General features: G+C 51.7%; 1 protein-coding gene across 5 annotated transcripts in view; it reads right to left on the bottom strand.

Annotated features, from left to right (window-relative positions):
• Positions 1-8,545: 8,545 nt before the first annotated feature.
• BCL11B (BCL11 transcription factor B) overlaps positions 8,546-16,317 on the bottom strand; it is a 101,137-nt gene continuing 93,365 nt past the window's right edge. For all 5 annotated transcript variants that reach the window (XM_066273581.1, XM_066273583.1, XM_066273579.1 and 2 more), the window contains one exon: positions 8,546-15,514. In XM_066273581.1, the coding sequence (XP_066129678.1) occupies positions 13,467-15,514 (2,048 nt within the window). In that variant the 3' untranslated portion in view covers positions 8,546-13,466. The remainder of the gene's footprint in view (positions 15,515-16,317) is intronic.

Raw genomic sequence — 16,317 nt, 5'->3', positions numbered from 1 at the left:
GTAGACAAATTGCTGTTGGAATTTATTACTTGTTTGCAAAACGTACTGTTGATCATTGGTAACTGCTAAATGCTGGGGCGCCGCGGACTAAATAAATAAATAAAGCACTCTGCGTTCATGAGGCCAAGGAGAGGTACCTGGGAGGCTAAGCCTGGCGGAGGGAGGGTGGCGGAGGTGAGGGCTGCGAGGCGGAGGCCGGGGTGGGGCCACGGTCCTGCAGAAAGTTCGAGCATTAACCAGCAAGGTTCCCGGGGCCTTGAGGGGTGCGGGACACTCCTGGAGATTCTGTGCAATTCAGCTGCCGGTCTGAGGGCCCCACCTTGTCCCTCCGTGTGCCAGGTTCTCGGGCCTGCTCGTGTGAAGGCCCCACTCCCACACGGAGGCCAAGCCCATGCACAGCAGGATGCCCGGCACCAGGCAGGACATTCTAGGGGGCTTTGTGATTGCCCCCCAACCTTCCTTCCATCCTTCCTGCCGCAGTCACAGGTCTGAGGAGGAATGACCCTGACCCTCATTCCAGTCCTGGGCTCCTTGCCACCTTGCTTGTTTAGAAGTTAGGATTAAGCTAGTTGGCACGTGACTTTCTTCTGGCCAAGGAGCTAGTTCAGGAGTAGCCACGTGGTCCCTCTCAGGTTGATGAAGCGTGAGGGGCAGCCGGCTGGGGAACCCCAGGAAAGGAGCATGCTCCCTCTCCTAAGGAAGCCCCCCAAAACCAGTGCCCTCTCTCCTTCGGGACCCGGTGGGGTGAGGGTGTCAGGGTGGGATGGGGTGGAAACTGGAACAGAAGGTGAAACGGGACAGATACATTGAATCCAGTTGGGAGGGATCTGACCATCACACTGAAGTCGCTACAGCTTCCCCTGAAGTTGGGCTGGGCCATGTCATCCCTGTCATTGCTTTCTGGCCAAGGGGGTGGGGGCAGAAGTGACATTCGCCACTCCCAGGCCCGGCCCAGAAGGAACCCCGTGTGGGCCCCTCTGTGCCTTGAATGGCTCAGCGCAGGGGGCCCGTCCGGATGCCAAGCAGCCTCTCGGTGGGCCCTGTCCGACAGCACTCTCCGCCCTCCCGGAAACGCTCATGTCCGTGCGGCCAGTACGCGGCCATCACTGAGCCCTTGAAACGCGGCTAGTGCAGCTGAGGGTCTGAATTTTTTAATTTTTTTTAAATTCAATTTTTAAGCTGAATTTAAATTTAAATTTAAATTTAAGTCATTGCCAGTTGGCTACCAAATTGGACAGCATAGCTCTTGGAGACACAGCAAGACAAGACGAGGCAGAAGGTGCCGGAATCCCTGAACCACCAGATAGAACGCTGTCGTTCACATTTGGGGGGCTGTGACATAAGCGAGAAATAAACTGTATTACGGCGTGTCACTGGGATTTGGGGACTGTTTCAGCAGTGAGTACAAGTCACCCAACGGGCGCACCCTCTCGGTAACCCACGCTGAGCACGTGGCCGACCACATCTAACGTCATTATCTCCACAACTCAGGGAGGGAGGTTCGTTTGATTATTACCCACAGTATACAGATGAGGAAACTGAGGCACCAGGTCATCATACCTATAGAAAGAGACTGCATCGGATTTCAACCCAGGTGGGTCTGCCTCCAGAACCCCCTGAGGCTGAAATTAAAGGACCCATGAGGGGTGTTCTTGTAGGGTCCCAGCAGGAAGGTGGTGGTTAGGCAGGAGAACCCCAAGGAGCCCTACAACCTAAGGGGGCTCGGGGAAGGTAAGCCCCATGGCAAAAGGGGTGCAGGCACCTGCTGCTCTTGTTCCTGACATGAAGCTGCTTCCTGCCAGGCTGACTCCCAGAGTCCAGTCCCCCCAACCCCATCTCCCACTCACAAGCCCTCCTGGCCCCGCCATCTTGCTAAAAGCCACAGGACTGTGCCAGGGCCAGCGTGTCCATGGGTGAGAAAGCCCCACACCGTCTGGGGCACGGGAAGTCCAGGAGCTAGGGCAGCAGGGGCCTGTGAACAGCAGGTCCCCTAGGGTTTGGATGGGAGGGGACAGGTATTCCCGAAGGAGGGGACAGCGTGGGGAAAGGCAAGGTGTCTGGGAAAGAGCTTGCAGTGTCCCTGGGGGCAGGAGGCGTCCCCTGAGGGGCGCTCTGGGGAGGATGAGGTGGGCTGGGGGTCGTCATCATTTATTGGGTTCTTCATGTAATACTCCCATCACCTTCCGATGTATGTCCCGGACCGTGAGCTCCTCGGAGCCCTTCCTCCTGGGTCACCATTAATCCCCCCAACCGTGCTGCAGGGAGGATCAGCCACACCCCAGCTTGCAGAGAAGAAAACCCAACTGAGAAGGGACAGAACTATCCAGAAAGAGAGTGGACAAGGAGCCAGAGGCTGGAGCTGGCGTGGACACGGCGGGAAACAGGCGGGCCCTGGACACGAGCATCATCTGATCCACACGAGGCATCTTGCATGGGGCCCAGAAAACCCCTGCATCAGACTGTCTCAGCACTTGTATTTAAAAAGCATACTCCAGGCCGCGCCCCAGACCCACTGGCTCAGAGCCTCTGAGCCGCGTGACCGGGCATCTGTATTTAATAAGCCAGTGGGCGAGTCTTCTACTAGCGAAAGTGTGGGAACAGCAGACTAATAAGGTCTTGGGTTCTACCACTTCAGGGAGCCTGTGGACCCTTTCTCTGGACTGGGTCCCCGTTGCCCAGAGCTCTCCGAATGCGCCAGGGAGGGTACTGAGTAGGGAGAAGCAGCATCTTTGCCCAGAGAGGTCGGTGCTCACAGTGCAGGAGAGGAGGGGGAGACAGAGGCAGGAGGGGAGTGGACACGCAAGCAAGTGGGGAGAGACGAGGAAAATGCCTGGAGAGAGGCCAGAGAGACTCAGAGGCGGACAGACAGCGAAAGTGGGGGGAGGGAGAGAGAGATGAGAAAACAGAGGGAGACATGAGTCGCTCCCATCTGCCAGGCCTTCCAACCCCTCCCTCGAGTGGGGGGCAGCCTAGGCCGGATCAGCACCCCACCTCCAGAGCTGGCCCCCGCCCCACATGCCAGCCACCCCCTGCCCAGCTGCCAGGCGCACAGGCCTGTGCCAAGTGGGTGTCTCTGCGACTGTGCCAGGCAAGGCTCCCCCGAGGCGCACACATGGTGGGGAGGCGGGCTGGAGTGAGCTTCTCTGAGCCCAGCTCCGGCGTGGTCAGGCGAGCGAGAGGCCGCTGGGCCCTCTGCACGGCGTGGGGTGGGCGCAGGAAGGAGGCCAGGAGCGGAGGCAGGGAGGCGGGGGCCGGTGGACAAGCGAGGACCTGGGGAGCACAGTGGAAAAGAAGAGGAACACAAATCTGGTTGGGCGCCCTCCATGCCCCTGGTACTTTGTCCGCATCTTCCTGTTTCATCCTCAGAACAGCTCTCCCTGTGCAGATAGCGTCCCGAGTTACAGATGAGGAAACTGAGGATGAGATGCTCTGTGCCCTGGTGGGGAGTGGTAAGAGAGCGAGCTCTCTGCTGCCTCTTCTTACAAAGACACTAATCCCATCACGAAGGCCCCGCCCCCATGACCTCGTGTCACCTTCATTACAGCTCTGGGCCTCAGCTCCAAACACCGGCCCCTGGGGGAGGCGGGGCTTCCACATGTGAATCAGGGGAGAGGAGACAGAAACACTCAGTTCAGAGCAGGTAGGCACTATTATTACCCCCAATTTTACATACGGGAGACTGGGGCACGGGCCAGTCAGGACTGGACTGAGGTCCCACAGCTCCTACGCGACAGAGCTAAGCTGCGGACTCGGGCCATGCGCACCCCGAGTGCGGCGTCAGTGACTGCACTGCACGGTCGCCTGGCAGGAGTTTGTCCCTGAATTCTCCAGACAACCTGTATTATCAGCATGTTCCTCGGAGGCATTTCTAGCTTCCCGTGCCAGACAGTACCCTGGCCCCTTCCCTCCTATCCCACCACCCTCACTTATCTCTACTCTCACCCTATTTTTCAAGTTAAAAAAAAAAATCCCACCATCCGTGGCTCGTCTCTTTCCTCCACACCCACACACGATCCATCAGCAAGTCCCAGTGGCTCTTTTCCATGTCCAGGGGCCCCGACTCTGAGCTCTGGGGACCACCTCGTTCTCTAAGATTGAGTCTGAGACACCATCCTCCTCTCCTTGTCCAACTTCTGTTTACCTCTGTCCACCACAGCCCCCCCCACAGGAAGCCAGGAGGGGCCCGCAAAAGTGCCGAATCAGCCGCCTGAATCCTTCCTGCGTGTTCTTATTTCCATCCGTACGTGTCGTCGTAGAACCTCAGTGGGCGTGGGTAAGAGACCCTGTAGTGTCCTTACTTTAGAACTTCCTGTTCCATCAGACACATCCCTCCAGTGCCTTTGGAATTGCTCCAGTAGCATTATTTTTGATGTCTGCGTAATATTCCACGGCACGGATGCCCGGGTCCCGTGTTATTGAGCATTTTTCTTGACTGCCGGTGTTTACCATTGTAAATATAGCTACAGGGAACAGCTCTGTGCTGAAATCTGCGACTGAGTTACAGCTTCCTGAGGATGAATTGTCTAGAAGAGACATTGTTTCAGAGGTGAATCCAAACAGACACGCTGGCTTCTGTGGTGATGAGGGCCAGGTGACGGGATGTGCAAGAGTTTCCATGCTGACCAGGGTGATTCAGCACCGAGCCTTGACCTGTCTGGGGAAATCGTTAGCTCCGGCCAGCGGCTCCCAGACAGCGGACACTGGCTGACGCTTGTGAGAGCCCAAACGCCCTATCCACGCGATCGTTTCCACACAGGCTGTGAGGACTAACTGCCCGACGCCTGGGCAGAGGGACAATGAGGCTTCCCACTTAATACATGCCAGCCATGTATCCGTAGCCGCACGCACAGTTAGCAAGATGATTCGGAATCACAGAGATGTACATTTTCTATTCTTTTTGAAAGGTTAGCATGATCTCAGATAGAGTTTTCCTGCTACCACCCAAGCCGCCCAACACCCCACCCCCGGGTTGGACATATGTGCACACTCCATAAGGAACAAACTCTTTTCATTCATTCGCTCCCTCCCTATTGAACACAGAGGCCGCTTCCCCGTGTGTCCCTCACCAGCATGATTTCCCCCACGAAGAGCAAGCCGTGGGTCTATGCTTCTTACGTCCCGCAGGCTCCCGAGCAGCTGAGGCTGGAACTCCTGATTTAAGTGTAGGAGTCTATAGCCTGCTTCCCCAGCCCATGTTTTTACATAGATGTACACATCCTACTCTATCTTTTCACCCCTCCAGTCCTGAGGTTTTACTGCTCCCTTATATACCCTACGTTTCCTGCTGCGTTTCCCTGGGACATTATAAGAACCATTGTAAGGGAGACAGTTTGGACTGCGATAGAACACAACGGGGCGAGGACTGGGGTTCCTAATCTGTAATGAGGAACACGAATGTCTCCTCCTGCTGGGTCCCGTGCTCCCATCTAAAAGGCAGAACCCTATTATCTGTTCACTCACTGCCTCCCCAGCGAATCAGGAATCGTTCTGGGGCATGAACTAACTCCAGGGCCTAGGAGTGTGGGGCACTCGGCAGACCTCCAGGGTAGTTAACAAAATAAAGAACTGAATATATGGGTGTGTGTCCCACCTTGCCCCCAGAAAGGCAAACCCCGAGGAGGCAGGGATGAGTCTTATTGATCTGTAGCTTCCTAGCACAGTCTGTGACACAGCATAGGCCTTCGATAAATGTTTTTTAAATGATCAACTTGTGGATGGATGGATGGATGCATGCATGAATGGATGGGTAAATGGATGCATGAATAGATGGATGGGTAGATGGATGGGTGGATGGGTAGATGGATGGATAGATGTGCTATATGTTAGTGTTTGGGAGAGGATCCTATATTAGGCGGGGCTCTAGTATTGATTCTTAAGAGTCCCAGCCAGCTTTAGGGTTCTGCTTCTCCATGGGCTTCCCTGTGCTTTTCCAACAGCCACGCATTTTCCTATGTCATACCCTCTTCAGGACACGCCATTTCTCCCTCACCTGTCCTCATCTCCTAAGTGAATCTTTCCTCATCTTTTCGGGAGCAGCAATACTGCCCGAATCATCGCTCTCTCCAGCTGACTGGCTGCTGCACACTCCAGGGTCCTGTCGCTGCCCACAGCACCCCAAGTCTGTGGGGTCTTTTGTATAATGCATTTCTCTTATCGAACAAGGAGCTAACTCCTTAAGAGCTAGCCCAAGACGTCCCTGCGCCCGGGCCTGACATCCGGCTCAGCCTCTGCTTTGGGAATTAGACAGACTCCTGAGCTCAGCCTGTTTTGACATCTTCAGCGCTCCCTCAATGGTCTGTAACTGGGATCTTATAAAGTTGTTGTGAAGGTTGTACAGTGCAGGCAATTAACGACGAAGGCTTCACCTGCACAGAAGAAAGGCGGAATTTTCATCCTCCTGGTTTGAAAGTTACATGAGTTTCATTACACATTTCATCACATTAACATTTAAAAAGTTCTATTCGCCTCGTCTTATCTCCGAAGCAGAAGGGGATGTTTTCTAGCTTTAATTGCTGAACTTAATAGCTCAGGAGAGAGGGGCCCCGCAGCCTGCTCTGATTGGGACCGCTTAAAAAAGGGGAACACCCCGTGACTTGCAAGGTGGCTGAAGACTTCCAAGTTACAACCAGCAAAAACATGGGCTTTTCTGTTCCAGAACTCATGCTCCCCCCCAGTTTTTGTAATCCAGATAGAGAATACTTCTGCCCTGAACATTCCCATCAAATTCTGTTTCTTTGTTTTCACGTGACACTCGCGCCATTGGTCCAACTATTGGAAGACAGATTGAGTCCTTTCAGATGACCTCCACTCTCCATTACACAGGTGGGGAAACTGAGGCCCCCACAAGGGAAAGGACTGACCTGAAGTCACAGTCACTGACGGGATCATGGTGAGAATCGAATGGAACCTCTTCTTTGCCCCACTGGGAATCCCCAAACTTGGCCTTCTTAGGAAGAACGGCGGGAAGGGACAGGCCGTCACCAGTGTTAACACCCTCATCCCAAAGAATCTTGGCTACTCAGCGTCGGTGCTTGTTTCCCGACCCGGAGGTGGAGAGTCTTCCCACAGTGAGTGCATCCTTGTGTGTTCCAATCAGAAATGAACGGAGCATTTCAACTCCGCTATGTGCATCGCTTTCTGGGTAGGAAAGAACAGAAAGGCTCTGACCCCTGCATTTTAAAGCTAGCGAGGGAAAGACTTGGGGCCCAGGGCCTGTGGAAAAGAAAATTCCTCTTGGGGATTTCTTATTTCCTAAGGCCCGAGGAAGCAGGGCAAGTCTTCCCCTGGCACCAACTCCATTTTTGGAGCTCAAGTTCAAATCCCACTTCTCTGCTTTCAGAGGTCAGGCATGGCCTTGGGAGAACGGGGACTTGTTTGGGGTGAAGACAGGACACAGAGGGACAGGCTGCCCTAGTCTGTCCTATCATCTCTGTGGGCAGAACCCACAAAACATCTCAGCCAGCCCGGTTTGGTGTTTCCTTTCTTTCTTTTTTTTTTTACAAAGTCTCCTTGCCAAGATTCCTGAGCTGCCTACTTTGGTACCTGGTTCATGGCTGCCGCCCCGTGAATTTGCAGAAAGGGACTTGAGTGGAATGTTCTTTGTGCCTTTAAGAGCGGGAAACATAAGCAGAGCTGTCAAGAACTTAGTGGGTCTTCGATCCCCTTACACTCAGCAGTGGGCTCTCTCATGCACAAGGAAACCAAAGGTACATTTGTGCTAAGTGGCCAAAAGCCACCAGAACACCGCTGCTTCTATCTCCACCCTGTCCGCTGCTCCGGGTCTAGAACTGGGAAAAAAACAAGTTAAAAGCTACTATTTCCTTCTGAAACAACTTGCTTCCTCTTCTGGACTGGTAAGATTATCCCTAAAGACAATTTCCTCTAATCTGTTAACACCTAGAACATGAGAAGGGAAGGCGGTCCTCCTACGTGATTTGTTAAAACTCACGATGGTCAGACTTGCTATCTAGACCAACGTCCTCACTTCGCCAATGCGAAGCCCAAGAGGACCTGATTGGAGGCACAGAGGCATTCAGAGCCTTCGTCTCCTTCACTCCTGACCCCTTGGTGCCTTGCCCGATGGCTGTCACGGGGTATCCGGTCATGTCAGCTGACTTAAACTAGACCTGAGACTTGTCATACTCAATGGTTTCTTCTAAGCCACTTGTCTGCAAACTTGGCTGTGTATGAGAATCACGTAGATCACTTTAAAAAATACTGATGCCTGGATCCCACCTCCAGAGGTTCTGACAAAAATTGGGCTTGGAGGGGAGGCCAGGGCGCTGAGATTTTTTAAAAGTTCCAGGTGATTCCAGTGTGCAGCCAGGACCAAGAACTACCGTTCTTAAACCTCACTGGTTCACGGGGGCAAATCAAGAGAACGAGAACTGTCAGTCTCCCAGGCCATTATTTCCTGGTTCTCCAGACACGGCCGTGAGGGTTTGGGCCGGGACAAAAATGGAAAAAGACCTTCAATTCACCCATGGAAATAAACTATCCAACCCGCCCACCCTTAAAAGACACAGAAAAGGACAAGGTTTGGAGATCAAGTTCAATGTCCAATTTATTTTTATAACTTGAAACCAGAACAAACTTGGTTTTGAACAAGCGTACAGATGAAATGGCAGACACATGCTGAACTCAACATTGTGACATTGAGGGGGAAAAAGCCCAAAAATCTTGTACAGAGAATAAAAGGAACAATAAATATTTTACTAAGCCACATTGAAATGACCTCCTGTCATCTCAACATTTTATCCATAATTAAAAAAAAAAGTGCCTGTTTCTTAAACAGAGCACAAATACCAAGCAATAATAAATAGTTCCAAACTTGTAGTAAAAGACAGAACCCCCAAGTAAACAACAAAAGCTCATACAATAAGTAATAGAAAAAGGTAATAAAAATATTTCGCCTTGCCAATACAAATGCAAACAACTGAAATCAACGTGACTTTGCTTTGCAGGGCAGAGATAGATACAAAGAGCACCGAAATCTCGGGGTTTGCCTGCGGCCGACACAACCTAGGCTGACTGTCACTTAGGGCCGGGTAAAAGGCTGGTTTCCTTTCCTTTCCACATTCTCCTCACAGTTCAGCCTCCTCCTCTAGCCATGAAAGACCCTCTAATGGCCAGTGGCGGGTTCCAATTTGGGGCAACTTTGAACAAAGTTGTGGCAGTGTGAAAACCTGGCCTGAGGTCGGCTGGGTCACCCAGGCTGGGTGGGTGGGTGGGGGGGCCTCTCCCATCGGGCCATCTGCTGCAGTGTTGGCCTTTTTAAACATGAGAGAGAAGCAAAATGCTCTTTTCTCGGCCGTCCGGGGGACGGAGACACAATCGTTGTGCTTTAGGATGGCTTAGTCCTGGCATTCTGGTGACTTATGCGAGCTGGTGAGAGCTGGCTGTGTCTAGCACTACGGGAGGATTACCCTGGAGACGCTGAGGACCTTGACAGGGCAGCCCAGGTGTCTTGGGGTCAGGCAGGTAGGAAAGTGACATCTCAGCTTCTTCCCTCCGCTTCTCCTCGCTTTTGCAAAGGTTAGTGGCGAGGAGGAAAAGAGCAGATCCCATAGAGAAGCTCCCAGAAGAAAGATTTCTGCATTTGGTACAGAACTGACCCAAAGGATGCTTGCTTATACTTTCATAACCTGAAATAATGGTTCCTTACAGTTCCTGAAATTTAAAAAAAGAAAAATGGCTTCCTGATATAGGTTTTTTTCTTTAATGTATCATTCCCTCATCCAAATACCACTTTATCATCTTAAAGCTACTTGGCTTTACAAAAAATAAAAAAGAAAAGAAAAAGTGGAGGAAAGGGGACAGAGTGGGAGAAAGAAAATAAATTAAAAGGAAAACAACAAATAAAGAGCCAACAAGAGGCTGGAGGGTGACGAGGAAACATGAGGAAGGAAAGAAATGGAAAGGCACCGAATTCGTCCCAGGCCCCAGGCTTTCGGAAACGGACAGGATGGAGGTTACAGACAGAAGCAGCGGCAGAGCAGGTAAGAAAGACAACAGGCCAACCCTCTCCGCGGAACGGATGGTCCCGGCTGGGATGGGGACCCCCTCCCCAAATCCAATTGGCGCTGGTCTCAACAGCCGATCACGTCACCTGTGCCTAGCTGATCGGCCAGCTCCTTTTATTCCATTTTTTGTTTGTTTGTTTGTTGTCAGGGACTAAAGAAAGCTCAGTTTGCACTTCTTTCTGCTCGTAAGGGCGGGAGAGGTGGTGGTGATTGTGGTGGTGACTGCCACAGTGAGGACAGTAGAGTAGATACTCCCTCACTCTCTCTACAGCTGACATCCTACAGATGGCCTCTCAGAGAAAGGGAGGATTCTGGGAAATGTTACCGACATCTTGACAAAAACTGATTTCTCCACTCAACACGAATAAAGGATTTGCCATCCCGCCTGCCATGGCCACACCAGGGAGCCTGGATGCAAGGTTCAGGCATTCAGAGGGAATCCCCGCTCCAACACTCCTTCGTGTTTCGGCCAAGTCCGTCAAAAATATGTACAACTAAAACGATTTGTGAACCAAAGCATTACTACTTCCTTTTGTTTCTTTTCCTCAAAGGTTGTCAAACAACCCTTTTTTTCCTGTACAATAGGACTCAACATACAAATTTTTTTTTTTTTTTGCAATATTTTATCCTGCCAAATTAAAAAAATATATTATGGCAGCCTGTTTGTTTTTGTTTTTTTTTTCTTTTTATTTCCAAATTCACTAACAAAAAGGTACATTAAATCCCTTTAAAAGGACAAGCTTACAGTTAAAAAATTACAAGCTCCAGTAAAAATACAGCAAGTGCCTACATCATATGAACCAATCAATATATCCATTCCAGAGGGGGGTGGGAAGAGAAAAATAAGTACAGGTCAGAAATGTGATTTTTTTTTTCTGCAAAGCAATAACAATATTAAGCACTTTTTCTCTACATACTTTTTCTACATGGTGTAGCAATCCCCTTTTAATCCCCAAATACAAGTTTCTATACATTTTTTTTTTGAAATAAAAATTCAACACCCAAAGCAGAAAAAAATTTACTAAAACTCCGACTTTACAGTTACTGTGACAAGAACAAATTTATAGACCCACCATTTAAATTTTACTGCAACATTTTCAAGGAAAAGAAAAGTTTTTTTTTCTTGTTTTGTAAAATGCCCAGGCATTCTCAATTATTACAAATACTGGTCCACTTTTACAGTAATCAAGAAATTTTAATATATATAATATATACTAAAACCCCGTCACCAAAAAAAAAAAACAATATACACGCAGCCACTGTGGCATTTTTTTTAATAACCTATTAAGCAAACTTTGAAAAAAAACGATCTCTCCAACACACATACACACATTTTTTTTACCCTTGTATGTATCCAATACTGTAAACGTATTTTTAAGACAGAGTGCACTAAATTTAACTTTAGAAAAAAAATTAGCCATTGTTCCTGAATTGTTTTTTGTTTTGTTTTTTTCATTCAACAATATCAACTTGTCACTTGTGTCACTTGAGTTTTAATTCAGCAGTAAAACACCTCCACTCCACAACTAAGCAGCGCTGTCCCACAAACAAAAAAGGGCTGAGGATCGTTCAGCTAACAATGGATGTCCAAGGTTGTGCTGGGTTTATTTCTTCATTTGATTGGGTCTTATGGCATTTTCATGTCCTCTATCTTCAACCAGGATTTTTTAAAAAAAATTATTTAACGTAAATGTGGCTTTTTTTGTTTCTAAAGAATGTACTTTTCTTGTTTTACTTTTTTAAAAAGTCTTTTCATTTCAAAAAACAAAAACAAAACAGTTTTGCATTTGTCTCAAGAGACTGAAATAGGAAGATCAGTTTTCAAGGCACTCACATCAAATCAAATGGCAGTAGAAGAACTGTCCAATAAATTACGATTTTGTTTTGTTCTTTATAGTGCCAGTATTGTGAATGCCACGCTCAGCGACACTGACACTCAGTCTCAGCCGTCCCTTACAGCTTAACCCACCTCTGGGCCAAAGAGAAGAATATGCTGCAATTTCTTGTTTAGAAGCCATTTAATCTAAATGCAAACAAAAGCTTTAAAGTGCGGGTCAACAGAATTCAAACGTCTAATCTCAACAAGTTCAACATTTCGTACCTTCCAACCTAATGGGATAGAGGGAAAAAAATTGGGCAGTCACGCTGGGCACCTTTGCCATGGAACCCTTCCCCTGCTTTCCTGGTAAAAGGGAACAGAAATTCGCAAGATCTCTGCCTCCCTCCCACCCCCCACCCCCCCCAACCACAGTCCATACAATGTCATCAGTGTGCATGAAATGGGAACACTAACTTCCCTCAATTCACCATCAGGGCACTTGTCTGCTTAAGAAAAATTCAGCAATTATCACGGGTAGCAAAGTAGGACTTGGGATTTTCGTGGTGGGGTGATAAAATGAGAGAAGTGAGAGGCGGTCAAGCCAGAAGAAGCCTGAAAAATCACTGCTGGTTTCATCCTTTCTGTGTCACTGCAGGCCACCACCATCGACCCAAAAACAAGACCCTCTGCCCATTTTTATTTAGCCTGTTCTGCAGCAAATAGTCAAGATGGCATCCCATGGCACATCCACATTTCAAGAAGGGGATGGCACCTGCTGGTAATGCACGACTTTAGAATCCTCTGGAAGTTTTGCCCGGGCAGCCCTCAAAAATTCCTGTTGTTCCCTGGCAGTGCTGAGCGTTTGGGGGTCTCTCCCCCACCACTCCAAGTCCCCCTCATGTAATGAATGGAAAGGTTGAAATCAACACAGAAAAGGCCTCTGTTACTCAGGACATCATCAGTGCTACATCTCCACTCCAATTCTGAAACAAAGTGCGAGGACTTTAAAGATTGTTATCCGCTGTACACACACCCCCAAAAAAAGAAAGAAAAAAAAACGCATGCCACTTTTTATTTCAGGACAATAAAAAGAGGAATAAAAAAGTAAACAACTTTAAAAGTTATTTAAGTGTTGGCTTCTTCACAAGAAATTACACATGCTTAGCTTAAATTTCAAAAAAGTAGCACCCACCCCCCAAAAAATTATAATTTAAAAGATATGCTTCCCTCTACATTGCTTGCGAGTCATTGCTCAGGCTGCTACTGGGTTTTCTTTTTAAAAAAATGAAGAAGGGATAGATACCCAACAAAATCTTTTAAAGGAATTTAAACAGAAAGAATAATAATAAAAAGTACCTGCACATGCCAAAAAAATTACAAAACCCAATAAATACAGAAATTATTGCACAGTTAAAAGGCTCCACAATTTTGACTGCCTTAACAACCCTCGGGTTTCCATAGGACTTCGCAGACACAGGTTAGGTTGGAGGGCCGCCTCCCCTGGGCCCCGGGGACACACCGGGCACTCAGCGGTGGTGACACTGGAGGCAAGTGTCAGGTCAGCATTCTGTCGCTTGGCAACGGTTCCACTGTACAAGTGCGGGGCGCCCGGCCCGCGTGCGCGCTTAGCTCCTCTCGGCCTGCTCGATTTTGACGTCGTTAGTCAGCAAGTGCTCGCCGTGCCACTTTTTCATGTGTTTCTCCAGGGTGCTGTAGACGCTGAAGGGCATCTGACAGATGTCGCAGCGGTATACCTCCTTCCCGATCTGCCCGTGCGTCTTCATGTGGCGCGTGAGCTTGCTGCTCTGCGCGCACGCGTAGTTGCACAGCTCGCACTTGTAAGGCCGCTCGCCAGTGTGGCTCCGCCGGTGCACTGTCAGGTTGCTGCAGTTCTTGAACACCTTGCCGCAGTACTCACACGTGTCGCTGCGGCGGCCCTCCTTGGAGCTCGGCCGCCCGGGGCCCGGGCCGCCCAGGTGCGGAGTGCTGCCCCCGCTGGCCGTGCCACTGCGGCCCGACAGGCCGCCGTCCAGCAGGTCCCCCGGCGGTGTGGAGAAGCGCAGGCTGCCGTTCTCTGATGAGTGCTCCGACGACGTGGCGAAGGGTGACTGGCGCGCATCCGTGAAGCCCAGGAAGGGGTCCTTCATGAAGTGCCGCGACGCCGCATAGCCCACCAGCCACTGCGAGTACACGTTTTCCGATGGGATGAGCGCCGCAGGCGGCAGCTCCAGGTCCTTCTCCACCTTGATGCGCTTGGCTGCGCTGTTGAGCCCTGAGCTGGGCAGCGGCGCCGGCTTGCGCGGGAAGAGGCCCGGGAAGGGCTCAGCGCCCGGCGCGAAGCCACCGCCGCGCCCATTCACCGCGCCACCCGGGCCTGCGTCACCGCAGCCACCCGCATCGTCGTCGTCCCCCGTATCGCCACCGCCCACTGCGCGCTTCAAGAAGGCGCCGCGCTTCTGCTTTTCGGCCAGCAGGTCGCTGTACTGCGGCAGCGCGCCCAGGCCCACGTTCTCCATGACCTTGCCCAGCACCAGCGCCTTCTCGTCGGCCAGGGCCTTGGCGGCACCGCCCACGCTGCCCGCGCCCGGCACTCCGGCCACCCCGCCGCCGCCATTCTCCCGGTTGCGGCTCAGCTCCGAGTCCATGCTGAAGCTCGACTCGGGCCGGCTCTCATTCTCCAGCAGCAACTCCTCCTCCTCTTCCTCCTCCTCCTCGTCCTCCTCCTCGGGCTCATGGCCCAGCGACGGGTCGCTCTCGTGGTGGCGGAAGTCGCCGCCCGCCTTGAGGCCCTCGCCGGTCAGATCGCTGGTGCCAGGCTCCGGGGAGCTGGCGGCCGAGAGGCCGTCGTCGGAGCGGCCGGTCAGCGAGCCAGCCTTGTGCATGTGTGTCTTCATGTGGCGCTTGAGCTTGCTCGCCTGCGAGCACGCGTGGTCGCACAGCTGGCACTTGTAGGGCTTCTCGCCCGTGTGGCTGCGCCGGTGCACGATGAGATTGCTCTGGAACTTGAAGGTCTTGCCGCAGAACTCACAGGACTTGCTCTTGGCGGGCGGCTGCGGCGGCGGCGTGCCGCCGGGGGGCATGGGCGGCAGCGGCGGAGTGCTCAGGAACGGGGACTTGGGGCTGGGCTGGAAGGGGTTCAGGAGCCGGTGCATAGGGTTACTGCGGCCTGGCGACACGGGCGGTGGCGTGGAGCTGTTGCCCGCCAGCTCGCGTAGCCGCCGCGAGAAGTCCATGGCGGGCGAGTCAATGGCTATGGGGTTCAGGCGCATGACTCGGTCAAAGGCACTGGGGTGCTGGGCGACAAGCCCCATCTCCTCGGCACTGAGGCGGTGCGGGTCCAGGTGGTGGCGTGGCGGCGGGCTGAAGAGTGGCGGCGTGCCGGGCAAGCGACCCTCGCCGAAGCCCGGGTGGTCCCGCAGGATGGGGCCTGTCATGCGCAGCAGGTTGAAGGGGTTGCTGTCGCCCAGGAAATTCATGAGTGGGGACTGCGCCACGGCCTCGGGCCCCAGCGGCGGCGGGATGGTGAGCCGCGGCGTGAGGGAGCTGCTGGCTGGCCCCGGCTCCAGGTAGATGCGGAAGCCATGCGTGTTCTGCGCGTGCTGCAGCAGGAACCACGCGCTGTTGAAGGGCTGCTTGCATGTTGTGCAAATGTAGCTGGAAGGCTCATCTTTACCTGGGGAGACACACGGACAGAAACGCAGAGAAGACAGCATGAGAAGCTGCACGGGGCATGCCTACCGCGGGGCCACTGACCAGGAGGCGCATCTTTGAAGGGCCCAGGCCTGTGGGGTGGCGGACCCTTGGGCTAGGTGGTGTGCGTCTCCAGCTGGCTGGGGGCCGGAGACGCCGGCTGTGTGAGCCAGGTGGCCTGGCCAAAGCCCAGACGGACCACAGGACCTCAGCTACTCACTCCAATTCCATAGCCTCAGTTTGCACCCCTAAAGAAAAGGTATCCTTAGTCCCCTTAGATCAGAAGCCGAATGAAATGTGTTTGTGAAAATGCCTGATTCCAATAACAGAAAGGGCATCAAGGTTGGACTGGATGAGACAGAGCCCAGGCCACACCAGCACAACTGTCTGGAGCAAGGGATGTCAATCAAGTCATGACTGACTCTTAGACCCTGGTAATTCTTTGTCATGGGGCTGTCCTGTGCACTGTGGGATGTTCGACAGCATCCTTGGCCTCTAGTCCCTAGAAGCCAGTAGCATCCCGCCCCCTTACTAAAATCAGAAATCTCTCCAGACATTGCCAGTGTTCCCTGGGATGTGAAACCAACATATCCACACCCCCTTTGAGAACCAACAAACAGGCAATATTCGATCCAAGGAAGTTCCAAAAACACAAATCCAACTGAATCCCCTTGCAAACACTATGTAGAGAGAAACGGTTGATACCCCAGCATCGTTTGGAGTTTTAGCTACAGGAAATTCTAGGGTTTCATATATTGGCATCCGTGCAGAAAAAACTGTCAAATT

Source organism: Saccopteryx bilineata, chromosome 4, assembly GCF_036850765.1.
Source record: "Saccopteryx bilineata isolate mSacBil1 chromosome 4, mSacBil1_pri_phased_curated, whole genome shotgun sequence".
Classification (NCBI taxonomy): domain Eukaryota; kingdom Metazoa; phylum Chordata; class Mammalia; order Chiroptera; family Emballonuridae; genus Saccopteryx; species Saccopteryx bilineata.
The sequence above is the reverse complement of the archived record's forward strand: the minus strand, read 5'-3'. Positions and strand labels throughout refer to the sequence as shown.